This window comes from Rhinoraja longicauda, chromosome 35 (genome assembly GCF_053455715.1).
Source record: "Rhinoraja longicauda isolate Sanriku21f chromosome 35, sRhiLon1.1, whole genome shotgun sequence".
Lineage (NCBI taxonomy): Eukaryota > Metazoa > Chordata > Chondrichthyes > Rajiformes > Arhynchobatidae > Rhinoraja > Rhinoraja longicauda.
Genome location: NC_135987.1, coordinates 5,300,345 through 5,325,967, shown reverse-complemented (window position 1 = coordinate 5,325,967; position 25,623 = coordinate 5,300,345). Strand labels below are relative to the sequence as shown.

Below are 25,623 nucleotides of genomic sequence, written 5' to 3'. Positions count from 1 at the left end.
AGAGATGCTGCCTGTTTTGTGTCTATCTTCGGTTTAAACCAGCATCTGCAGTTCCTTTCTACATAGGTAATAGTTTAATACAGGTGAGGGGGGGTTGTTAGGCAGATGGTGGACAAGAGCCAGAGATGAAGGGACAGAAGGTGTGAGACAAAAGGATTGAAGAGTTGTGAATTGTGAAGCTAGAGGAAGGAGTGTAGGGGGAGGGGAGAAATGGGTGCCAGTCAATATTTATACCGTTGTGTTGTAAGCTTCCCAAACGGAATATGTGGTGTCCCTCATATTTTGTGTGCATTTTGATTGATATTTTGAATCCATTTAAACTATTCAGTTTGTTATGAAACTGAGATTTCTCGCCGCCTGCCTGGGTTTCATTTGCAATTTATTTTCCTTTTCTAGCCAAAAGAAATCCCAGAAAGTTTCCCTTTCGTTTGGAGAAAATGAAGAAGATGATCTTTTTGCATCCAAGCCAGCAGCTGGCAAGCCTGCTGGTCAGGTAATAAGATATATGCTTTGTGATGCCATTGACAGCAATTGCTATTGTGTTTCTTGCACTTGTGTGTGGCCGAAACATAGTAAACATATTGTGAGCGGTTCATCGGTTATTTCATCAAACCAACATTGACACTTGTACATAAATTAAAGCAAACGACCAAACATGTGGTCCGGGTTTGAGGAGGAAAGAGACGGAGAGAATCCAGACCTTTATCATCAGCACCATCACGGACCTCACCATTTCCGGCGATCTACCCTCCAATGCCTCCAAACTTATAGTTCCCCAGCTCCGCACGGCCCGATTCTACCTCCTACCCAAATTTTTTATTTTTTATTTTTAAAGTCTGAAGAAGGGTCTCGACCCGAAACGTCACCCATTCCTTCTCTCCTGAGATGCTGCCTGACCAGCTGAGTTACTCCAGCATTTTGTGAATAAATTCCAAAGGGAGAGTCGGTGTCTGTGAGCAAAACCGGTCAATGATGGATTTAGGAATTTGCGCAAGATTACGGGAAATAGAGGGCTTTCGGGGTACAGGGGAGTACATTTTATCACAGGAGGCGGAGTTACAAAATGGAGTCATTGTTGAGTTGGAAGCTGTTGAGTCGGCATCATGAGCGATGAGAGTGCAGGTGTGACTTGATGCATGGACCAACAGTTTGGGGAAATTGCTCCTTCAGGAATGGAGAACCAAAATACAACAGAGTTAAAGTGTGATTTAGGAGGACTGGCTGTTCTTCGGCACTTCCTTTTGTGCAGTTTATAGCACATCCTCAGTCACACTGCTATTGCCGTGCTTTCATAAGACCATTCGGCCCATCAAGTCTACTCTGCCATTCAATCATGGCTGATCTATGTTTCCCTATCTACCCCTCCATTCCCTGCACATCCATATGCCTTTCTAAAAGCCTTTTAAATGCCATTGTTGTATCTGCCTCCACCACCACCCCCGGCAGCATCTTCCAGGCACTCATAAGGTTCATAAATTCTCGGAGCAGAATTAGACCACTTGACCCATCAAGTCTACTCCGCCATTCAATCGTGGCTGATCTATCTTTTCCTCTCAACTCCCTCATCCTGCCTTCTCCCCGTAACCCCAGACACCCGTACTAATCAAGAATCTGTCAATCTCCACCTTAAAAATATCCATTGACTTGGCCTCCACAGCTGTCTGTGACAATTAATTCCACAGATTCACCACCCTCTGACTAAATAAACTCCTCCTCATCTCTCTTGTTTTGACAGAAGCCAGCCGTAGCTCCTCGTGGACCGACTGTGATTAAAAAAGCTGTGGAGAACAATTCTGTTGCATCCAGTGGGAAGAGTCAAACGGAGCCAGCGTTGGACACCAAGAAGAGGCCGCCTGGTGCAGTCCCTCTGTTTGCTGGCATCGATGTTCTGGAGCAACGGAGAAAGACCAAGCTGGTACTTAATTCAGAGAGATACTGAGCTGCTCAATGGTACTTTATTGTCACATGTACCTAGGTACAGTGAAATTCCTTTGTTGCATATAGTTCAGAGATACAGCGTGGAATCAGGCCCTTCAGCCCACCAAGTCCACACTGACCATCGATCACCCGTTCGCACTAGTTCTATCTCACCCACTAGGGGCGATTTACAGAAGCCAATTAACCCACAAACCTGCACGGCATTGGTATGTGGTTGGAAATCGGAGCACCCGGAGAACACCCATGTGGTCACAGGGAGAACGCACAAACTTTACACAGGCAGCACCCGTAGTCAGGATCGAATCCGGGTCTCTGGCGCTGTGAGGCAGCAACTCTACCACTGTGCCACTGTACCAGGCAGTACCCAAGAGTCGCCACGTTTCTGGTGCCATCTTGTCACCCTTCAATTGTGCTGCCAGTTGAGCCAAGGCGACGGAAGTAATTTGGCAATCTGTAAGGGTGAGAAGGCAGCCTTCTGTTGACTGGGCTCCCACTTGATGGTTGCATTTGTCTCGAGGTGAGAGAAGCTCCATTAGCAGCCTAGTTTTGAGGAGTAGATGTCCCACAATTGATATGAAGTTGATGGTGGGCCACCTCGACCTGCAGCAGATGGTTTGATGTAACCGATGCTCAAGGAGTGTTAAGAGTGGGGATACTGGAGCAACAGACCAGAGTAGATAAAAGCACTAGTGTTCCTTCCCATAAGGACGGTTGTGTTGCCACAACAATGAGACCACAAGTTGGTGTGGGCTCGAGAGAACCATCATCACCACCACCACAATAAATGTGTAGGAAAGAACTGCAGATGCTGGTTTAAATCAAAGATAGACCCAAAATGCTGGAGTAACTCAGCAGGACAGACGGCATCTCTGGAGAGAAGGAATGGGTGGCGTTTCGGGTCGACACCTTTCTTCGAGAGTCTCTGAGTCTCAAGAAGGGTCTCGACCCGAAAAACCTCACCCATTCCTTCTCGCCCGAGATGCTGCCTAACCCGCTGAGTTACTCCAGCATTTTGTGTCTACCACCACAATAAACTTCAATTCTTTTGTTCTTTCCAGTTGAACTCAAATGGTGTAAGTTCCCAGGGAGATGACCTTCCCTCTAAGCCAAGCCCCCCTGCCCTGCAGGAGGAATTGCAGAGCAGTCGGAAACCGGTGCTCAGTCTGTTTGAGGGTGAGGAAGACGAGACCCTGGAGGTCACAATTGACCAGGGTGATGAAGATCACGACGAAAAGGTAAACCGCAGAACAGGCTCCTCGCTCACGTCCAGAAATGGTGTGTCACAATTGGGAAATCGGGAACAGTCCTTATCACCCAGAGAGTTGTGAATTTGTGGAATTCTCTGCCTCAGAAGGCAGTGGAGCCCGATTCATTGGATGCCTTCAAAAGAGAGTTAGATAGAGCTAGAGGAATCAAGGGATGTGGGGAGAAGGCAGGAACGGGGTACTGATTGTGGACGATCAGCCACGATCACATTGAATGGCGGTGCTGGCTCGAAGGGCCGAATGGCCTCCTCCTACACCTATTGTCTACGTTTTCCTTTCTGCAGCTTGCTGAGAGCGGTACAAGTACCAGAGTGTTTCAGGATGAGGAGTTGCTCTTCAGTCACCACCAGCAAAAGGACAATGACCCAGATGTTGACCTCTTCGAAGATGCTCGAAAACCAGAGGTGAGTCCGAACTCCATTGGTGTTGATGTCTATTAGATATCACCAAGAACAGTGCCAATATTATATATCACCAAGAACAAGTGCGTTGTATTTATAATGTTGGGACTTTTCTACCGTTTAAGTTTGGTTTAGAAATACAGTGTGGAAACTGTAATACAGTGTGCCCTTCCACCCACTTGGTGCACACCACCCAGTGACCACCCCATGCACTAGCACTGTCCTACACACCAGGGGCAATTTACAGTTTTACCAAAGCCAATTAACCTTCTTGTACCCTTCAAGCCCAAAGTTTTGTTTAAATGTTCGTCTTACTTTGGCCTTCAAGGCCCGTTGTCCTAGCGGGGGCAGCGAGTCGGAGTCCCAGAGAGTTGTCCCGACAAGGAGATGTGTCGATGTCCTCTACCGCTGATCCGCCAGTCCGGGACACTTCAGGCCGTGTCCGATCGATACATACGGCCACTTGGGGCGCCGTCCGATGTAATGAAGACCCAGGCTGCTTCACAACCTCCAGCAGCCCACTCCGCCGCCTCGACCGCTGTGAAACCTCCTCAACATCGGCCCGTGAAGACGCCAGCCCTCATCTCCGGCCATCGCTCAGCCTCCCTGCCCCGAGGAGCCTCACTGCGCTCGCCACTCCAGCAGGAGAGCAACTTGAAAGGAAGAAAAATAAACATCTGCCTGCACTTGGTCCTTATCCCACCAAACCTGCCCTATCCATGTACCTGTCTAACTGGTTCTTGAGAGACATCCCAAGGTCCTGTAAACCTTTTTCACAGAAAGGGTGGTGGGTGTATGGAACAAGCTGCCAGAGGGGATAGTCGAGGCTGGAACTATCCCAATGTTTAAGAAACAGTTAGACATGTACATGGATAGGGCAGGTTTGGAGGGATAAGGACCAAGCGCAGGCAGATGGGACACGTGTACCCGGTGGGACATGTTGGCCGGTGTGGGCAAGTTGGGCCGAAGGGCCTGTTTGCACACTGTATCACTCTATGTCTCTATGATTCTAAACCAGTTGTACTCGTGGTGGTGGTGGTGTTGGAAGGGTGGGTTGGAGCAACTGTCCTGATACCAAGGATATGAACGAGCTATCAAAACCTCAAATCCAAAAGTAATATTTTAAGTGTGTTTTTCCTGATTCTTGGATACACCTTCGGTTACTTGGAATGTACAGCATGATGTATTAAACTCAGCTGTTTTGGAGAGGCTGTAATGAAAGCCGGAGGAATGGGGCAGACAGAATCTGGGCATTTGTTGACTTCCAGGCTTTATGTTTGGACAGAAGCACCGAATGTGGTGGGCAGTGTGAATGAAGATGTTGAATGCCAGCCGAGCACTGGCCATCATTGTGATGGAAGCTCCATAAATGCCAGGATTTGTGTCTGCAGCTAATGCAAACAATGGGCCTCTTGCTGGTCTCAGTCTCATTTCCTCAAATACTATCCTGAAATTAGTGAGATAGAAAATAGGTGCAGGAGTAGGCCATTCGGCCCTTCGAGCCTGCACCGCCATTCAATATGATCATAGCTGATCATCCAACTCAGTATCCCGCACCTGCCTTCTCTCCATACCCCCTGATCCCTTTAGCCACAAGGGCCACATCTAACTCTCTCTTAAATATAGCCAATGAACTGGCCTCAACTACCCTCTGTGGCAGAGAATTCCACAGATTCACCACTCTCTGTGTGAAAAAAAACTTTCTCATCTCGGTCCTATCCCTTATCCTTAAACAGTGACCCCTTGTTCTGGACTTCCCCAACATCGGGAACAATCTTCCTGCATCTAGCCTGTCCAACCCCTTAAGAATTTTGTAAGTTTCTATAAGATCAGCCCTCAATCTTCTAAATTAAGACATGTGATCCAGCTGGATTTAAGGATAACTGGGTGTACATGCTGCTGTTCCCTGAAAGTTCCCATGAAAAGAAGCATTGCCATTGACACTAAATACATGCCTGAACGTGGAGCTTGAAGGAGAAGAGGTTCTGTTCCCAGCTGAACATGTGGTCGCAGTGCTCGCCATCAGTCCTTGCTCCTCTACCCACCACAATCCCACCTCTGACAAACTACCCTAGGACCACTACCGATTCACAGCCCGACGTCATCCTAAAGGAACAATCCACTGGAGGAACTCAGTGAGTCGAGCAAAATCTGTGGGTGGAGTGGAATGGGCAATGCTTTGAGTCCCAACCCTGCGTCAGGGCAGTTAGCTTCAACCCGAAACATTGCCCATTCCTTTCAGATGCTGCTCGAGCCACCGAGCTCTTCCTGCAGATTGTCTGCAGCTTCAGGTGCCAGCGTCTGCAGTCTCTTGTGTTACCGTCTCAAAGGAGCTGCCACCAGGTGACCTTGGACACCATAAAACCATTTAAGGTCTGTTTACAGTCTCTTATAGAGTCAGTCATACAGCATGGAAACAAGCCCTTTGGCCCAACGTTCCCACAGCAACCAACATGCCCCATCTACACTCGTTCCACCTGCCTGCGTTTGGCCCATATCCCTCTAAACCTGTCCTAGCCATGTACTTGTCTAAATGTTTCTTAAACATTGTGCTAGTACCTGCCTCCGGCAGCTCGTTCCATACATCCACCACCCTTTGTGTGAAAACGTTACCCCTCAGGTTCCTATGAAATATTTCCCCCCTCACCTTAAACCTATGTCCTCTTGTTCCCCTACTCTGGAGAGACTCAGTGTGTGTACCTGATCTATTCCTATTCCTCTCATGATTTTATACACCTCTATAAGATCACCCCTCATCCTCCTGCGTTCCTAAATAAAGCCCTAGCCTGCTCAACCGCTCCCTATAGCTCAGGCCCTCGAATCCTGGCAACATCCTCGTAAATCTTCCCTGCATCCTTTCCAGTTTGTCCCCCCTTGGACACATAAAACCACTTGTTCACATTCTCTCGACCGCACGCCAACTTGTGTTTTCGGCACCCAAAATTTAGACGTAGTGCTCTTTGTGTCAGTTCTGGTGTTAGTTTATCAAATTGTGAACATGCTGTAAAATATTTGTATGAGCGATCGGGTTATAGCTTCCCGAGGATTTACAAATAATAGAATGAAAAGCAAAATATAAAAGGCTGCGTTGGTGCCTCTTGACCCATGTGCTTGTGTTGCAGGTTAAAAAGACAGACTTGAAGCTTCCTGTTAACCCTCCGTTGTCACCTCGTGCCAAGGCGGAGCATCCCAGCCACAACCTCTTCGAAACAACTGACAGCTTGTTTAGCAGCACGAAGGTATTAACAAAGAGGGAAGCTAAACTATTGCAAAGTAAAGTATCAAATGTTAGATATGCAAGTGTTGGAATCTGTGTTGGGACAAAGGGAAAAATTGAAGCTTTGACAGACTTATTCCCAGCTGTGTTATGTGTCGGCCAAAGACAAACAGCAATAAAATTAGTTTACAGAAGGTGCTAAAAACACTTGGGATCAGGCAGCGTCTGGAAAGATAAGTCTGTAACGTCTCGCATCTAAGCTCCCTCTACCAGAGTTGACAGGTCCTTTGACAACATCATATCTCCGTTCTCTCTCTCTCTCTCTCTGTCTCTCTCTCTCTCTCTCTCTCTCTCTCTCTCTCTCTCTCTCTCTCTCTCTCTCTCTCTGTTTCTCTCTCTCTGTCTCTGTTCCCTTCATCCTCCTTCCACCAGCCTCCCCGTTCAGTCGCTTTATCCTTTGCAATTTCTGCCTGTGTCCACAAGATCCCATGACCAGGCACGTTCCCCTCCTATCCCAGTATTTAAAATGGTTCCATTCCCTCTGCTGCTCTCTGGTCAGCACTTTCCTCCCCAACGTACAACTGTATTCTCTTTCATTTTTGTCACATCGGGACCCAGACAGACTGAACAATCATTCTCATGCACTTCTTCCCATCAATGTAAGGGCGGCACAGTGCTGCAGCATGTCTCTTGCACTGTCTCTGTGAATCTAGTCGGAACAATCGACGGGATTAAAAGAAAGATGCCCTTTGTGCTTTTCCTGACTAGATCATTTTATATACATAATGTGTTTGAGACAAAATCTGTATGTGCACTTGAATCCACATGAATGAGCTCAGAGTTGATTGCCATGTATATGTTTCGAGATATAGCATGGACACAGGCCCTTCGGCCCACCGAGTCCATGCCAACCACCAATCCCCAGTGCACTAGTTCTATGTTATCCCACATTTACATTCTACGCAATAGGGGTAATTTACAGAAACCAATTAACCTACCAACCTGCATGTCTTTGGGGGTGTGGGATGAAATCGGAGCACCCAATAGAAAAACTCACGTGGTCACAGGGAGAACATACAAACTCTACACAGACAGCATCCATAGTAAGGATCAAACCTGGGTCTCTGGTGCCATGAGGCAGCAATTCTCCGCTGCGCCACTGTGCTGCACACATTTGTCAATTAAGTATTTTTCAATGATTATAATCCATGTTTCATTGAAGTCATAGTATGAAAACAGACTGTTAAAAGCTTTAATTTTTAATTTTACATGAAGCCATCGTCCACCAAATCACCTCCATCCTCATCCAATATCTTTGAAGACAAAGGAGACGACGATCTCTTCGATGCTGTATCTAAGAAGCCACCCGTGACACACACGGTAAGCATTGGTGTTTCCAAACATATGAAACAAAAGCAAAAGTACTGGAAGAACTCGGCCACTCAGGCAGCATCTGTGGAAAGAAAAAAACAGTTAATGCCAAGGGTCAGAAACCGGGGAAGAGTGAAGGGGTGTCAGTTTCCAAAGCAGAATGGGTTGGGGAACAGGAATGTTGTCTTCCTTGTTCGACATGCTGTCTTCCTTATTGAGAATATCAGAATCCCTTATCAGAGTCCACGAGATCTGTTCCTCCAGCAGAGACAGAGTGGGACCACACTGTGACGCAGTGGGAGAGCTGCTTCCTTATAGCGCCGGAAACCCAGGTTTGACCCTGACTACGTGTGCTGTCTGTGTGGAGTTTGTACGTTCTCCCCGTGACCTCGTGGGTTTTCTCCGGGTGCTCTGGTTTCCTCCCACATCCCAAACTCATACAGGTTTGTAGGTTAATTGGCTTTGGTAAAGATTGTAAATTGTCCCAAGTGTGTTGGATAAGGTTAGTGCTTGTGGACGGGGGTGATCACTGGTTGGCACGGACTGGGGCTAAAGGGCCTGTTTCCGCACAGTATCTTTAAAGTCTCTGGAAACTTTGGAAAGTTTGCAGACTTTGTAGATTGCTTAAGACAGATAAGGTGACAATGAGGTAATTTGAAGAAATGCGAGCAGAATCAATGTGCAGATGCTGTCTGACACTGAGTTCTTCCAGTAGTTTGTTTATTGCTCAAGATTGCAGAAGCATCTGCAGTCTCTTGTGTCGCAATGAAGTACGGGAAACGGACATAAGCTTGACACTGTATTGGGCAACTATTTTGCTCTCTCATCATTCCCTGATTTTTTTCCCCTCCCTCCACAGAGACTCGCCAATACGGGTCCCACTAAAACTAAAGGACCTTCCTCTCGGATTGGAAAACTCCAAGTAACTTTTTTGTAACTTATTTCCAAGATTAATGAAATTCTTCTATGTCACTTTGGACACCTGCTCTCTGCAATCTCTTCCTTGTCTCAGCGATGCCTCCTGCTGGTGTTGATCGGTATTTGCCAAGAGCTTCCAGGCACAGCAACAGCAGCTTAGAGTCACCTAGTTCCTCCAAGGATTCTGCTGGGACGAGCAAGGCTCCTCTTGAATATCTCTCCTTGTATGATCTCCTCGGTAGCTCTGATAGCGTGATTGAAGAGAGGTTTAATTTACAGCGTGGAAACAAATCCTTTGGCCCACAGAGTCCGCGCCGACCAGTGATCATTGCTACCCTGCTTTTATCTTACACACCCAGGGAAAATTCTTACATTATCCAATTAACTTACAAACCTGTACATCTTTGGGATGTCGGAGGAAGCTGAGGCACCCGGTGAAAACCCACGCAGTCACACGAAGAACGTACAAACACCGCAGAGACGGCGCCCGTGGTCAGGAGTGAGCACGGGTCTCAGGCGCTGTAAGACAGCAGCTCTACCACTTTGCCAAGTTGGTTGTTATACAAGCCCAGTCGACCCATTCTTTCATCGTATGTCAGTCCCGCCATCCCGGAAATTAACCTGGTGAACCTACGCTGCACTCCCTCAATAGCAATAATGTCCTACCTCAAATTAGGAGACCAAAATTGCACACAATGCTCCAGGTGTGGCCTCAACTGCAGTAGGACCTCCACTCGTAATGAAGGCCAACATGCCATTAGCTTTCTTCACTGCCTGCTGTACCTGCATGCTTACTTTCAGTGCTTGATGTACAAGCACACCCAGGTCTCGTTGCACCTCCCCTTTTCCTAATCTGACACCATTCAGATAATAATCTGCCTTCCTGTTCTTGCCACCAAAGTGGTTAACTTCGCATTTATCCACATTATACTGCCTGCCATACATCTGCCCACTCACCCAACCTATCCAAGTCACCCTGCAGCCTCATAGCATCCTCATAGCATCCTCATAGCATCCTCATAGCATCCTCTTCGCAGCTCACACTGCCACCCAGCTTTGTGTCATTAGCAAACTTGGAGATGTCACATTTAATTCCCTCGTCTAAATCGTTAATATATAATGTAAATAACTGGGTTCCCAGCACCGAGCTTTGTGGCACCCCACTAGTCACTGCCTGCCATTCTGAAAAGGACCCGTTAAATCCTACTCTTTGCTTCCTGTCTGCCAACAAGTTCTCTATCCATGTCAATACCCTAACCCCAATACCATGTGCTCTAATTTTGCACACTAATCTCTTGTGTGGGACCTTGTCAAAGGCTATTTGAAAGTCCAGATACACCACATCCACTGGCTCTCTCTTATCCATTCTACTTGTTACATCCTCAAAGAATTCCAGAAGATTAGTCAGGCGTGATTTTTCCTTCATAAATCCATGCTGGCTTTGACTGATCCTGTCACTGCTTTCCAAATGTGCTGCTAAACATCTTTAACAATCAACTCAAGCATCTTCCCCACAACTGATGTAAGGCTAACTGGTCTATAATTCCCCATTTTCTCTCTCCCTCCTTTCTTAAAAAGTGGGGTTACATTGGCTACCCTCCAGGCCACGGGAACTGATCCAGAGTCGAGAGAACATTGGAAAATGATCACCTATTTCTAGGGCCACCTCCTTGAGTGCTCCACCTCCTTGAGTACTGTGGTATGCAGACTATCAGGCCCTGGGGATATATCTGCCTTCAGTCCCAACAGTTTACCTAACACCATTCCTGACGAATGTGGATTCCCTTCCGTTCCTCCCTCCCACTAGATCCTCAGTCCCCTTGTATTTCTGGGAGATTGTTTGTGTCTTCCATAGTGTAGACAGAACCAAAGTACTCATTTAAATGTTCGGCCATTTCCTTGTTTCCCATTATAAATTCACCTGACTCTGATTGTAAGGGACCTATATTTTTCTTCAATAATCTTTTCATTTTTACATATCTAAAGAAGCTTTTAGCGTCATTTTTTATATTCCCCGCAAGCTTTCTTTCAAGCTCTTTTTTCCCCCTCTTAATCCCTTTGTCCTCCTCTGAGTTCTAAATTTCTCCCAATCACTCCAAAGACGTACAGGTATGTAGATTAATTGGCTGGGCAAATGTAAAAATTATCCCTAGTGAGTGTAGGATAGTGTTAGTGTGCGGGGATCGCTGGGCGGCGCGGACCCGGTGGGCCGAAGGGCCTGTTTCTGCGCTGTATCTCTAAATCTAAAAAATCGAAATCTCCCAATCTAAATCTTCCTCTGGCCAATTTGTATGCCTTTTCCTTGAATTTAACACTGTCCTTGATTTCCCTCGTTACAACATGTGTGCAGGATAGCGTTAGTGTACAGGGTGATCGTCGGTCAGCATGGACTCAGTGGGCCTAAGGGCCAGTTTCTGCTTTGTATCTCTAAACTACAGATAAGGGGGCATTCGTTTTGGATCATGATGGGAAATTTAAAATTGTGAATCGTTGAAATTCTGCACTGCGCAATGGTGTGGAGGTAAATTGTTGAGTTTATTCACGGCTGAGGTGCTGGAGGACAGAAAGAATCAAGGAAAGTGGGCGATTTATATGATTTGCCAACTGCGCGTTGAATGCCAAATCGGACTTGAGAGGGCTTGTACGTCTTCCAGTGTGACGTTTTATTGACAGCAAAGTATAGCACCAAACACTGGTTAACTTTGTAAACTCCTTCACCAACGAATGGCACAGCATGCGGCAGTGCTGGGTGCATGAGGACCACTGGCTTTATAACCAAGCTTCCACACTCTGCTATTGAATATCAAAACTGTGTCAAATCTTTGCTGCTTAAAAACTAACAGCACTCCAGTCTGCTTTAAACTGCACAGTGATGTCAGTGTGCTCATGCCAGGCTAATTTCCTTTATTGCCACTAACTTGCGGCTGCGAGTTCATATCGTGTCCCCAATTTTCATCGTATTTGTCTCTTTGTAGGCAAACCTGGCCATCAATCCAGCCAGCCTCCTGCCGGGAGCCGTGCCTAAGTTTGATGGGGTTGTACCTGGGTCAGCATCACCTGGGGCAGCATCACCTGGGGCAGCATCACCTGGGGCAGCATCACCTGGGGCAGCATCACCTGTGTCTCCACCAACTCTCTCCCGGAACCTCGCCACGGCGTCTGAATCAACTACTGGTGAAGGCATGTGTGTGAATTTCAATCAACCAGTCCAGGTGGACCCTTTGCTCAGTGTTAATAAGGTAAAAGATTAGATAAAATGTAAACCATTTGCCTATATAGAGGAACTCGGTGGCAACGAGGCGCCAGCTCTCTGGGTAACTGGTGGAAGTGTGGGGGGGGGGAACGCAACGGTCCACTAGAACCGAAACCCGCTGCATCCAGGTCCGTTTTTGCGAGTGTTTGCTTTACTCTACCTAACAATAAAGAGTACAGTTGAGCTCTGTCTGCTGTGGGTCACGTTCCTGGCTAAAGCGTTGACTGGTAATCCCTCCTGTTCTTGCAGAGCCGTGCAAGAGTAACGAGGCGACGTCGGCCCCCGACGAGAGGGGCGCGGCGACTGGCAGCGCAGCAGTCAGCGGAGGCGGACGAAACGGACCAGAGATCAGAAACGCACGGGGGCTCGGTAACCAAGAGCGTTTCACAGAAGGTCCCCGTGCACACTCCGAGCCCAGACAAGGCCCCTCCTGCGGTATTGTCATTGTCGTTCGAAACGTCCCCAGAGAATGATGCTGACCCACTCTCTGCTGCCGTCCTAAATCCTCAGTCTGATCTCTTGAGCTCAGGCGATTCATTCAGTTCGAACCCGGCGCTGGGTCCGCCTGCTCCAACGGTGGGTCCGCCTGCTCCAACGGTGGGTCCGCCTGCTCCAACGGTGGGTCCGCCTGCTCCAACGGTGGGTCCGCCTGCTCCAACGGTGGGTCCGCCTGCTCCAACGGTGGCCAGAAAGGACTCCTTGCCCAAGAAGGACCCAGTCCAATCAATCTTCACACCGAGCGACGATGACCTTTTCCGGTCAAGTAAACAAACCATGAGGAAACCTAAACCTGCTGCTTTCCTCAAAGAGGACGATGGTGAAGACCTTTTTGGAACATCAAAACTGGAGAAAACTAAACCGCCAACAAAGACATCAAAATCAATCGACATCTTTGAGGTTACACTTTTATGTTTAAAAATAGACTGATTGGTGGTGCAGTGGTAGAGTTGCTCCCTCACAGCGCCAAAGACCCGGGTTCAATCCCAGCTACGGGTGCTGTCTGAACGGAGTTTGTACGCTTTCCCTGTGACCGCATGGGTTTTCTCTGGGTGCTCCGGTTTCCTCTCACACTCCAAAGATGTACAGGTTTGTAGGTTAATTGGCATCGGTAAATTGTACAATTGTCCCTAGGGTGTGCAGGTTACTGCAAATGGTGATCACTGGTCAGTACAGACTTGATGGACCGAAGGGCCTGCTTCCGCGCTGCATCTCCAAAGGTGTTTTATCTACCAAAAATGTCCAGAAATCTGGGGAGATCCCAGAAGATTAGAAACCACAGATGTAATATTAATATTGTGGAGGGGGGGAGAGATCGAAAGCGGGAAACTAGCCATAGGAAAATGCTGGGACCCATTGTTAAAAAAGTAATAAAAAGAAGTAATAAGGGCGTCACGGTGGCACAGCGGTAGAGTTGCTGCCTTACAGCGAATGCAGCGCCGGAGACTCAGGTTCGATCCTGAATATGGGCGCCGTCTGTACGGAGTTTGTACGTTCTCCCCGTGACCTGCGTGGGTTTTCTCCGAGATCTTCGGTTTCCTCCCACACTCCAAAGACATACAGGTATGTAGGTTAATTGACTGGGTAAATGTAAAAATGGTCCCTAGTGTGTGTAGGATAATATTAATGTGTGGGGATCGCTGGGCGGCGCGGACTCTGTGGGCCGAAGGGCCTGTCTCCGCGCCGTATCTCTAAATCTAAAATCTAATAGCAGGGCACTGTGGAATACAGGGCAAACAAGCAGGCTCGATGTGCTTTTATGAAAGGGATCTGTTTGAATATTATTGAGTTCTTTTGAGGAGCTAACAAGCAAGTGCATAAAGGGAGTCCTGCAATTGAGTAAATGGAGCAGATTTAGACCCTGGAGATACAGTGTGCAAACAGGCTTTTTGGCCCACTGAGTGCGTGCTGGCCAGCAATCCCCCATACACTAGCATTATCCCACACTCTAGGTACACTTTACAGAAGCCAATTCATTTACAAACCTGAACTTCTTTGGAATGTGGGAGAAAACTGGAGCAACCCACGCGGTCACAGGGAGAACCTACAGACTCTACCGACAGCACCCGTAGTCAGGATCCAACCCGGGTTTGTTTTAGATACAGCATGGAAACAGGCCTTTCAGCCTCGTGTCCACGCTGACCATCGGTCACCCGTGCACACTAGTTTTTATGTTGTTCCACTTTTGCATCCAATCCCTGCACACTAGGGGCAGTTTGCAGCTGCCAATTAACCTACAGACCCGCACGTCTTTGTGATGTGGGGGGAAACCGGAGCACCCGGAGGAGACCCACGCAAACTCCACACAGACAGCAATCAAGGTCGGGATTGAACCTGGGTCTCTAGCGCTGTGAGGCAGCAGCTCTACCAGCTGCACCACTGTGGTGCACTAAAAAGAATGTGCTTGTGTTGGAGGAAGTGCAAAGGTGTTTAACCCCTTGAAAGATGCCATTGACATATGAAGAGAACTTGGGCATGTACACAGTGCTCATAAAAATGGATTATTTTATAAGAATTTGAGGGGGAGTGACAGGAGAGAATATTTCTTCCATTGGGAGTATCTCAGACTAGGGAGCGTAGTTTTAGAATAAGGGATCAACCCTTCTAATTCAAGGATGAGGAGAGCGTTTGTCTGCATTGTGACACTGGAATTCTGTGAAACAGAGCTGAGGTGGGATCATTCCAAGAAACGACCTTTTATAATCCACACCTTTTCCAATAAAGGTCAATGTTGTGTTTCCATGATGGATATTGACAGGTGTGTGAATTACGAGGGTATAGAGGATAATGGAGAGAGAGCAGGTGAATGGTATTGACCCCAAGTCTGCTCACGATACTCCAAATGTGGTCTAACCAATAAGCATTTAATATCCCTGCTTTTATATTCGAGTCCTAGTTTGACAGCTCACTAATGTGCCTCCTTCCTCATGCTCCCCCAAGTCCCTTTGACAGATGGGTTTTGTTGGTCTACCATCACCAGAGGTTAGATCCTAAATCACATTTCAGACCTTTGAAGCCTCGCTAAAAGTCTGTTTTAGGATCAAGGACATGTGGATTTTAAGATCCCCGGTTATGGAGGCACGGTGGTGCAGCATTAGAGTTGCTGCCTGACAGCGCCAGAGACCCAGGTCCGATCCCGACCATGGGTGCTGTCTGCACGGAGTTTGTACGTTCTCCCCGTGACCGCGTGGATTTACTCCAAGATCTTCCATTTCCTCCCATTCTCCAAAGTCTGTCGGTTAATTGGCTTAGTATAAGTGTAAAGTTGCACCTACTGTGTGTAGGGTAGTGTTAGTGTGCGGGGATCATGGGTCGGTGTGCTCGGTGGGCCGAAGGACCTGTTCCCGTGCTGTATTCTAAACTAATCTAAGTGCATAAAATAAGTTAAAATGAATGTTGCAAACTGCGAGCCAGACTGAACTAAACACTGTCTGATTAATGATGCAGCTCTTACAGAACACAAGTTTGTCTGCTGAAAGCTCTTTTCTTGTTTCTTTGTGTCAGGATGATTTGTTTGCTACAGAATCTGTCACTGTCACCAAGAAGAAAATCGAGGGGAGCACCGACCTGAACCTTTTCGATGACAACGTCGACATATTTGCTGATATAAAAATAGCGCCGAAAGAGAAGAAGAGCAGGAAGAAGATAGAGACCAAGTCAATATTCAGGGATGATATGGGTACGTACATACTGCATGAAGGAAGAACCACACCCTGGGTCCACAGTGGAACTGTTCTGCAAACAATCATGCACTGCCTCTCTGAAGGAGTGATCCGGTTAATTCAAAGCTTATGATCTACTCAGCCCAGGATTGTTTCTCTTGACGCTAAATTTCAAAGTTTCTAAATAGAGTTACTGATATACTAAATACGGCACGGTGGCGCAGCGGTAGAGTTGCTGCCTTACAGTGAATGCAGCGCCGGAGACTCAGGTTCGATCCTGACTACGTGCGTCGTCTGTACGAAGTTTGTACGTTCTCCCCGTGACCTGCATGGGTTTTCTCTGAGATCTTCGGTTTCCTCCCACACTCCAAAGACGTACAGGTATGTAGGTTAATTGGCTGGGCAAATGTAAAAATTGTCCCTAGTGTGTGTAGGATGGTGTTAATGTGCGGGGATCGCTGGGCGGCGCGGACCCGCTGGGCCGAAGGGCCTGTTTCCGCGCTGTATCTCTAAATCTAAAAAAATAATCTAAAAATACTAAATGCTCAAGTCCAGACTTTAGACTTTTGAGATACAATGCAGCAAGTCCATGCCGACCCAGAGATTGTTAGATTCTTGATTGTCAAGAGTGTCAAAGGTTACAGCGAGAAGGCAGAAGAATGGAGTTGAGATGGAAATATTGACCAGCCATGACCAGATGGGAGAGCAGACTCGATGGGCTGAATGGCCTCATTCTGCTTCTATGTCTTAAGGCCATCATAAGACATTGTAATATTTGGAGAGAAAGGAGTCCAGAAACAGATAAACCAACCCACACTGCACATGCCATGATGTCTATGTGTTCCCAGCTTTTCTGTTTTATATTCCATGGTATTGATGTTATATCTGTACTGCAAGGTAAAACGGAGTTAATTTCCTACTTTGAATTATAAGCCCCCATTAAGTGAATGGAATGAATAAACTTAGGTTTACATGCAATTTAAAATAACCTAAATAAACAGCTTATGTTTCTATTTTTTCTAGTTTCTTTCTTGGAAAGGGAGGCAGGACGATGGAGCTAATGTTACTGGCTGCTGTTTAACGCCACACTGTATTTAACTGAACAGTGTGAAGGGGCAGTACAGCTGGAAGTCCCCTCCCCTTCACCTTCTGTTCATCTTTCCACCCACAGCATTGTTTCGAGATGTGGAAGTCTAGTCCCGCAAGGCATGTATTCTCATCTGAGTCACTGCTGTCTTTCTATTTCAGATGATATTTTTGCTTCCACCTCATCCTCAACCAGTGCCAAGAAACAGTTCAAACCCAAAACCAAATCAAGCAAGGCTGCCGTTCCGACCAGCACCCCAGAAGGCAAAGCTGCTGACATTTTTGACGATCCTTTGAATGCCTTTGGACCGTAGGATTCAGGTGTAAAAACACTGCTGGGGTTCCTGGGAGGGAGAGGAGAGAGCAAGCAATTCTGCCAGACCAAGGCGGCGTTCGGCTGCTCCAAGCGAGGAAATTCTGGGCTTTAATGTCACGGCTATATCTTAAAGTATCATGGGACCATGCTGATAAGTGGGGACAAGGATGGTGCAATTACCATGCAGTTTTCAACACTTTATACTTATTTCTGTTCGGTCTCCTAACTTTGACATGCTCCATATTTCTCTGTTCGATCTTGACGCCTTAATTATTAAGCTTTGCTTTATCTTCACCTTGTACCAAGGAGAATTCTTCTCTCTTGAGGCTGATAACGGAAGGAAAGTTTTCATATTTTGAATACAGAACACTGAACCCAAAACCTGATCGTGTTTGTTGCCTTTCTAGTAACCTTGGATCATTGAATTTTATTAAATTAATTCTTTTGTACATTGTTGTGATATTTGGTTTGAGATTGCTACTTTCATGAACAATGGCCCATATTTTAAGGTAGGCATTCTCTCTGACCAGTGCAATATAATGTAAATAAAATTCTAAACTTAAAGACGTGCTCTGTAAGTGAATTAGTAGCGGGCTGGCAAAGGCATCGGGCATTTGTGGAAATCAGTGTGTTGATCGATAAGTTGCCGTTACATCCACATTGAGGCCTTCGGCTGTTTCTTTGTGTTTGGAATTTAAATTGTTCTGAAAAATAAAACTGCACAGTGAACAAAACATTGAAATAAAGATATATTACTTCAGCAGCTTTCAGGCGGTGATTTCTTGCTCTTTGGGATTAGTTTAGTTTAGAGATACACCGCAGAGACAGGGCATTCGGCCCACCGAGTCCGCACCGACCAGCGATCCCCACACGCACGCACGCCCACCGAGTCCGCACCGACCAGCGATCCCCACACGCACGCACGCCCACCGAGTCCGCACCGACCAGCGATCCCCACATGCACGCACGCCCACCGAGTCCGCACCGACCAGCGATCCCCACACGCACGCACGCCCACCGAGTCCGCACCGACCAGCGATCCCCACACGCACGCACGCCCACCGAGTCCGCACCGACCAGCGATCCCCGAACACTAGCGCTATCCTCCTACACACACTGGGGACAATTTACATTTATACCAAGCCAATTAACCAACAAACTTGTACGTCTTTGGAGTGTTGGAGGAAGCCGAAGATCTCGGAGAAAACCCACACGGTCATGGGGAAAACGTACAAACTCCGTACAGACAGCACCCATCGTCAGGATCGAACCCGGGCCTCTGGCGCTTTAAGGTATCATTGGGTTGGATTTTTCACAAACCAATTTTCCACCACCGGCCTCAAGGAGCCTAGATATCGGCCCGCAAAGTCAGCTGCGGAAGTCAATTATATTTTATTGTAAAATACCTAAGTACAGTGAAATGACAAAGCAGACCCTCACCTAGGCAGTACACAAGTGTCACCACGTTTTGGTGCTGACAACATTGCAAAAGTTCACCAAACAGTTCTATTTTCTGCCTGTCAATCGGCTGCAGCCCCCCCCCCCACCCCCCGTCAGCTCTCCCATCATTCTCTGGGAACAGATCTGCCGGAGTTCCAGAGCTCTGGCCACAGACTGCAAATTTGACCCGCCGATTGGCCGGCTGAAATCCCAATGAGGTCGAGATCGGCCGCCTCACCCAGCCTAGAGGCCACACTTTCAGTGGGACTTCCCGAGGCGGATTATGTCCGGATTAAAGGGGGGGGGGGGGGGGGGGAGTGTTGCCGGATAATCGGTGGATGGCCTGCACAGGCAGAATCACTTCCTGCTGCCGTGCGGAATAATTTGTCCCAGCAGTCCGGATCCTGTCTCTTGCACCAAGCATTTGTCTCATTTAAACTCGTGTCTGCTCTGCATTACCTCGTGGTGATGGTGATCTGCCTTCCTTTGCTGACTGCTCAACGTCCACTCGCCCCTGCTGGGAGGTAGGCAGTGTGAAGACGCACGCCTCCGAATTCAGGGACAGTTTCTTCCCAGCTGTTATCAGGCAACTGATAGGAACCATCCTATCAGCAACTAGAGAGCGGTCCTGAACTACTATCTACCTCATTGGAGACCCTCGGACAAACTTTAATCAGACATCACTGAACTTCATCCTGCACTAAAGGTTATCCCCTTCATCATATGTCTGCACACTGGATGGCTTGATTGTAATCATCCAGTGTCTTTCCACTGACTGCTTAGCATGCAACAAAAGCTTTCCACTACCTCGGTACAAATGACAATAAACTAAACAACCTGTGAAATTCGGGTAAGGCTTATAATGAGTGGAGGAAACCATTCAGCCTGTTGGGTCCATGCCAGCTACCAATGCACAACCAACCCAGGGAGACAAGTACAGTTTATTCTCACTGGAATGTAGGAGGCTGAGGGGTGTCCTTGTAGATTTTTAATAAAATTGAAAGATACAGCATGGAAATGGGCCCTTCCGTCCACGAGTCCACTGAGTGGCATCCAGGGCATTTTCTTTAGCGTGTGGACATCTGGGGAAGCTTCACTGGATTGTGTTCTGTCTCGGCTTTGTGGTACCTTCTGCGCGGCATGTGGACTTCTGGGGAAGTTTGATTGTAATCATGTACAGTCTTTGACTGGGTAGCACTGCCATCACCAGCTTGAGTTCAGTCTCACCGTTTGGGGTACTTTCTGCAGCACGTGGACTTCTGGGGAAACTTGATTGTAATGGTGTACAGTCTTTGGCTGGGTAGCACTGCCATCACCAGCTTGAGTTCAGTCTCATCGTTTGGGGTACTTTCTGCAGCACGTGGACTTCTGGGGAAGCACTGTCGCCATTACTGGCTTGAGCACCGCCTCGCCGTTGGGGCACTTTGTGCAGCGCGTGGTCTTCCAGGTAAGCAGCGCCGATATTGCCGGCTCATTTCCGATATAAACTTGACTAATCGCAGTTGTGCACACGGGTCCGATTACAGAATGTTTCAGAGGCGGTTTCTTCCCAGCTGTTATCAGGCAACTGAACCGTCCTCTCATCAGCCAGAGAGCGGTCCTAACCTCCCATCTGCTTCATTGGAGACCTTTGGACTATCTTTAATCGGACTTTATCGTGCACTAAATGTTGTATCCTTTATCTGTGCACAGCATGATTGTAATCAGGTATATCTTTTCTTTGACTGGATAGCACGCAAACAAAAGCTTTTCACTATACCTTGGAGCACGTCATGATAATAAACTAAAATAAAAACATAAGTGCAAGTTTACGTACGTTGCCTATTGTGTAACTTGGGGACAGTGTATCTATATAGCAGAGTTTTTGTAGGTATTTGTAACTCTTCAATGATTCCGTGATACTTTATTGTCACATGTACCTAGGTACAGTGAAATGTTTTGTTAAATGGGGGATCCCTTGTATAAAGTGGGAATCACGGGAAAGTCACCACATGATAATCCATTTCAAACTGCCCCTTACGGTGTTGATGAGCCATCAACTTGAAATGCTTCAGTCCTTCACCAATAGAGCCAGTGAGCGTGGAAACAGGCCCTTTGGCCCAACTTGCCCACATCGGCCAACATGTCCCAGCTACACTAGTCCCACCTGCCAGCCTTTGGCCCACATCCCTCCAAAGCTGGCCTATCCATGTACCTGTCTCTTTCTTAAACTTTGGGATAGTCCCAGCCCCAACTACCTCCTCTGACAGCTCGTTCCGTACACCCACCACCCTTTGTATGAAAACGTTACTCCTCGGATTCCTATGAAATCTTTCCCCCTTCACCTTGAACTTATGTCCTCTGGTCCTCGATTCACCTACTCTGTGCATCGACCCGATCTAATCCTAGATGCAGAGTAATTTGGCAATTTGCTTGGAGGTAGCTAAGGGCTAACACTTTACCATACTTGTCTGGAGTTATTTTATAGGTCACACCGGTAAAAACTGTAGACTTCCCTCAGACCTTAGCAAACCAGATGCTTTTTCCAACAAACTGGAAATTCCACTACTGCGACTCACATTTTACTGCGATTATTTCATTATCTGAACATAAATCCCTTTCTGCTGCATTCCATCACTCCAAATTTATAGTCTAACCTCCTGAATTACATGCCAACATTAACCCATTAACCTCTATCTAGCTCTCAAGAGAGAGCTAGATAGAGCTCTTAAGGATAGCGGAGTCAGGGGGTATGGGGAGAAGGCGGGAACAGGGTACTGATTGAGAATGATCAGCCATGATCACATTGAATGGCGGTGCTGGCTCGAAGGGCCTCCTACTGCACCTATTGTCTATTGTCTATCAAAACAATTAATTTCTAAGCAAATATTTTTAATCAGAAATACCAGTCGCCTTCGTATTTTTTCAGCTGTGCAACCACATTCAAATTTGTTTGTATTAATAAATGGGTTAGTTTAAAACAGTTGGGAATGTGATTTAATTTTCCGCAGTGTATGCACTTTAGCTTCGGGCTTGCTGTGGGTATACACTTCTTGGAGTAGTGTTGAAGACTGAGAGCAGTCCTGAGCTACCATCTACCTCATTGGAGACCCTCGGACTATCTTTGATCGGACTTTACTGGACTTTGTCTTGCACTAAGCGTAATTCACGTTATTCCCTTTATCATCTCTCCGTACACTGCTCAATCGTAATCATGTATTGTCTTTCCGCTGACTGATTAGCAACAAAAGTTAGGAAAAGGGGACGTACAACGAGATCTGGGTGTCCTAGTGCATCAGTCACTGAAAGGAAGCAGGCAGTGAAGAAAGCCAATGGAATGTTGGCTTTCATAACAAGAGGAGTTGAGTATAGGAGCAAAGAGGTCCTTCTGCAGTTGTACAGGGCCCTAGTGAGACCGCACCTGGAGTACTGTGTGCAGTTTTGGTCTCCAAATTTGAGGAAGGATATTCTTGCTATTGAGGGCGTGCAGCCTAGGTTTACTAGGTTAATTCCCGGAATGGCGGGACTGTCACATGTTGAAAGACTGGAGTGGCTAGGCATGTATACACTGGAATTTAGAAGGATGAGAGGGAATCTTATCGAAACATATAAGATTATTAAGGGATTTATTCACAAAATGCTGGAGTAACTCAGCAGGTCAGGCAGCATCTCGGGAGAGAAGGAATGGGTGACGTTTCGGGTCGAGACCCTTCTTCAGCTCCACTAAGATTATTAAGGGGTTGGACACGTTAGAGGCAGCAAACATATTCCCAATGTTGGGGGAGTCCAGAACCAGGGGCCACAGTTTAAGAATAAGGGGTAGGCCATTTAGAACGGAGATGAGGAAAAACTTTTTCAGTCAGAGTTGTAAATCTGTGGAATTCACGGCCTCAGAAGGCAGTGGAGGCCAATTCTCTGAATGCATTCAAGAGAGAGCTAGATAGAGCTCTTAAGGATAGCGGAGTCAGGGGGTATGGGGAGAAGGCAGGAACGGGGTACTGATTGAGAATGATCAGCCATGATCACATTGAATGGTGGTGCTGGCTCGAAGGGCCCGAATGGCCTCCTCCTGCACCTATTGTCTATAAAAGCTTTTCACTGTACTGCACAACACGTGGCAATAACTGAAATTCAAAGACTACATTGCTTTTTCCTTCTGCTTTTCTCCTCAGCCACTGTATGAGTCAAGTCTATGTTGGGATTGTTAGTTGAGAAACTAGTGTTAACAAGAACTTTGGGCAAGTGGGGCTAATCAACAGTTACTAACATAAATTAAACTGGGCGTGAATGGGTCAACGGTACTTTATTGTCACGTGTTCGTAGATACAGTGAAATTCTTTGTTTTGCTAAGAATAGTCAATAGTCGTTTAATAGTCAATATATATTAGCACAATCATACAGAAGTATAAACTCCAAAGACGTACAGGTTTGTAGCCTAATTAACTTGGTAAAAATTGTAAATTGTCCCTAATGTGTGTAGTGTGCAGGGTCGCTAGTCGGCATGGACTCGGTGGGCCGAAGGGCCTGTTTCCACGCTGTATCTCTAAACTAAATTAAACTTGGTGAAGGGGAATGATGCTGGCCCACTTGTACAGCCAGTAAACTAAACTAAACTACAAGAGTGCAATGATTATTGTGTAAAAATAGTAGATTACACTGAGGCAGGACACAGTCACCACATTTCTGGCGCCATCTTGTACCCTAAGCACAGGTCCCTTCTGTAAAACATTTTAAGATGTGCAATTCTAAATATCCATCTAGCAGTGTTGTTAAAATATACTGGAAAATAAAAATGTCATTTGAATTTTTGGGAATGCAGTCATTAGAAAATGCAGCGGCCAAAATTACAACTGTGCTAGATATGGCCACAGGCCTTCTCTCTCAGACACTTTGTGTAGGAAAATAACTGCAGATGCTGGTCCAAATCGAAGATATCACAAAATGCTGGAGTAACTCAGCAGGTCAGGCAGCATCTTGGAGAGAAGGAAAGGGTGACGTTTCAGGTCGGGACCCTTCTTCAGACTGATGTCAGGGGGGGCGGGTCAAAGTCTGAAGAAGGGCCATCAGTCTGAAGAAGGGTCTCGACCCGAAGACATCAGTCTGAAGAAGGGTCTCGACCCGAAGACATCAGTCTGAAGAAGGGTCTCGACCCGAAACGTCTCCCATTCCTTCTCTCCAAGGTGCTGCCTGACCTGCTGCGTTACTCCAGCATTTTGTGATACCTCTCTCAGACACTTCCTCTTTCAGCCCCTCTGGCCTCTGGTGCCAGGGTGCTTGTCTGACACCTGGTGTTCAATGAAGAGAAATTGCTTCCAGCTTAACAAAAGAAAAAAAAAGTGCTGGTGGAACTGAACGGGTCAGACAGTAATTGTGGACGGAAATGTTCGTAAGACGTTTTGGGTTGGGACCATTCTTCATTCTGATGGAGTTGAGGGATTTGTCCCCTCTACTCCAGCATTCTAAAGAGGGGTCCCAACCCGAAACAATGTCTCTCCACTCCCTCCAGAGGTGCTGCCCAGTCCACTGAATTTCTCCCACACTTTATTTTATGCTCAAGATTCCAGCTTCTACAGTTTCTTGCACCTCCAGTTCAAGACTGGAGAATTGTCTTCACTCTTGGAGCTTCATCGATATGAAATCATCATTCAGTTCCTCTCTTCACAGATGCTGCCTGACCTCCTGAACATTTCCGCTATCTTTCCTTATGTCTAGAAACATCAGTCCAGTGCTTGAGCAATGATACGTATAGTACACTTCAAATGTTTCAAAGGTCTGTCTATTGTCACGTGCACCAACTAAGGTACAGTGAAACTCGATTTATCGTACCGTAGTCTGAAAAACAGTCAGTCTTTTGTTCGTTTATGGTTAATTCATATCCCACTGTTTTATTCCAAGAGGTCCAGATTTGTTAACCATTACTGGGCTCAGTATTCTACCACTGGTCCACCATTGTTTTTCCAGCACCCTTGGTTCCAGATCCTTGCTGGTTTATTCATTTTGCCAGACCAACAGAGGTCACGTCATGATAGATTTTAGATTTAGAGATACAGCGCGGAAACAGGCCCTTCGGCCCACCGAGTCCGCGCTGCCCAGCGATCCCCGCACATTAACACTATCCGACACACACTAGGGACAATTTTTACATTTAATTAACCCAGCCAATGAACCTACATACCTGTACGCCTTTGGAGTGTGGGAGGAAACCGAAGATCTCGGTTCCAAAGACGTACAGGTATGTAGGTTAATTGGCTGGGTAAATGTAAAAATTGTCCCTAGTGGGTGTAGGATAGTGTTAATGTGCGGGGATCACTGGGCGGCACGGACTTGGTGGGCCGAAAAGGCCTGTTTCCGGCTGTATATATATGATATGATATGATATGATATCTCGGATTCTCTAAATCTCTGTAAAGCGTCTTTGAGTATATGAAAAGCGCTATATAAATAAAATGCATTATTATTATTATTATTATTAAACCCACGCAGGTCACAGGGAGAACGTACAAACTCCGTACAGACGGCACCGGTAGTCGGGATCGAACCTGAGTCTCCGGCGCTGCATTCGCTGTAAGGCAGCAACTTTACCGCTGCGCCACCGTGCCGACCTACCGCCCTGATAATTCAACAACACACCTCTGACCCACTAATTATACCCCTCTCATGCCTCTAAAGCACCATGGACTGCTAGAAATTTAAATAAAGAATGACCAATTAACAGTGGTAAACAACACTTTCGGAATGGAGGCACACATCCCAGAAGAGTGTGTGCCACACGCATTGCTC

The 25,623-nt window shown here is 46.9% G+C and overlaps 1 protein-coding gene across 8 annotated transcripts in view; it reads left to right on the top strand.

The window, feature by feature from the left end:
* Positions 1-18,174, top strand: part of washc2c (WASH complex subunit 2C) — a 62,829-nt gene extending 44,655 nt beyond the window's left edge. For 4 of the 8 annotated variants that reach the window (XM_078428678.1, XM_078428677.1, XM_078428675.1 and 1 more), the window contains 11 exons: positions 397-493; positions 1,736-1,915; positions 2,997-3,173; positions 3,488-3,607; positions 6,727-6,843; positions 8,097-8,201; positions 9,052-9,114; positions 12,086-12,349; positions 12,613-13,260; positions 15,865-16,039; positions 17,271-18,174. In XM_078428678.1, coding sequence (XP_078284804.1) covers positions 397-493; positions 1,736-1,915; positions 2,997-3,173; positions 3,488-3,607; positions 6,727-6,843; positions 8,097-8,201; positions 9,052-9,114; positions 12,086-12,349; positions 12,613-13,260; positions 15,865-16,039; positions 17,271-17,422 — 2,098 coding nt within the window. In that variant the 3' untranslated portion in view covers positions 17,423-18,174. The remainder of the gene's footprint in view (positions 1-396; positions 494-1,735; positions 1,916-2,996; positions 3,174-3,487; positions 3,608-6,726; positions 6,844-8,096; positions 8,202-9,051; positions 9,115-12,085; positions 12,350-12,612; positions 13,261-15,864; positions 16,040-17,270) is intronic. The other 4 variants (XM_078428676.1, XM_078428679.1, XM_078428680.1 and 1 more) reach the window with 4 other exon arrangements.
* The last annotated feature ends 7,449 nt before the right edge of the window (positions 18,175-25,623 follow it).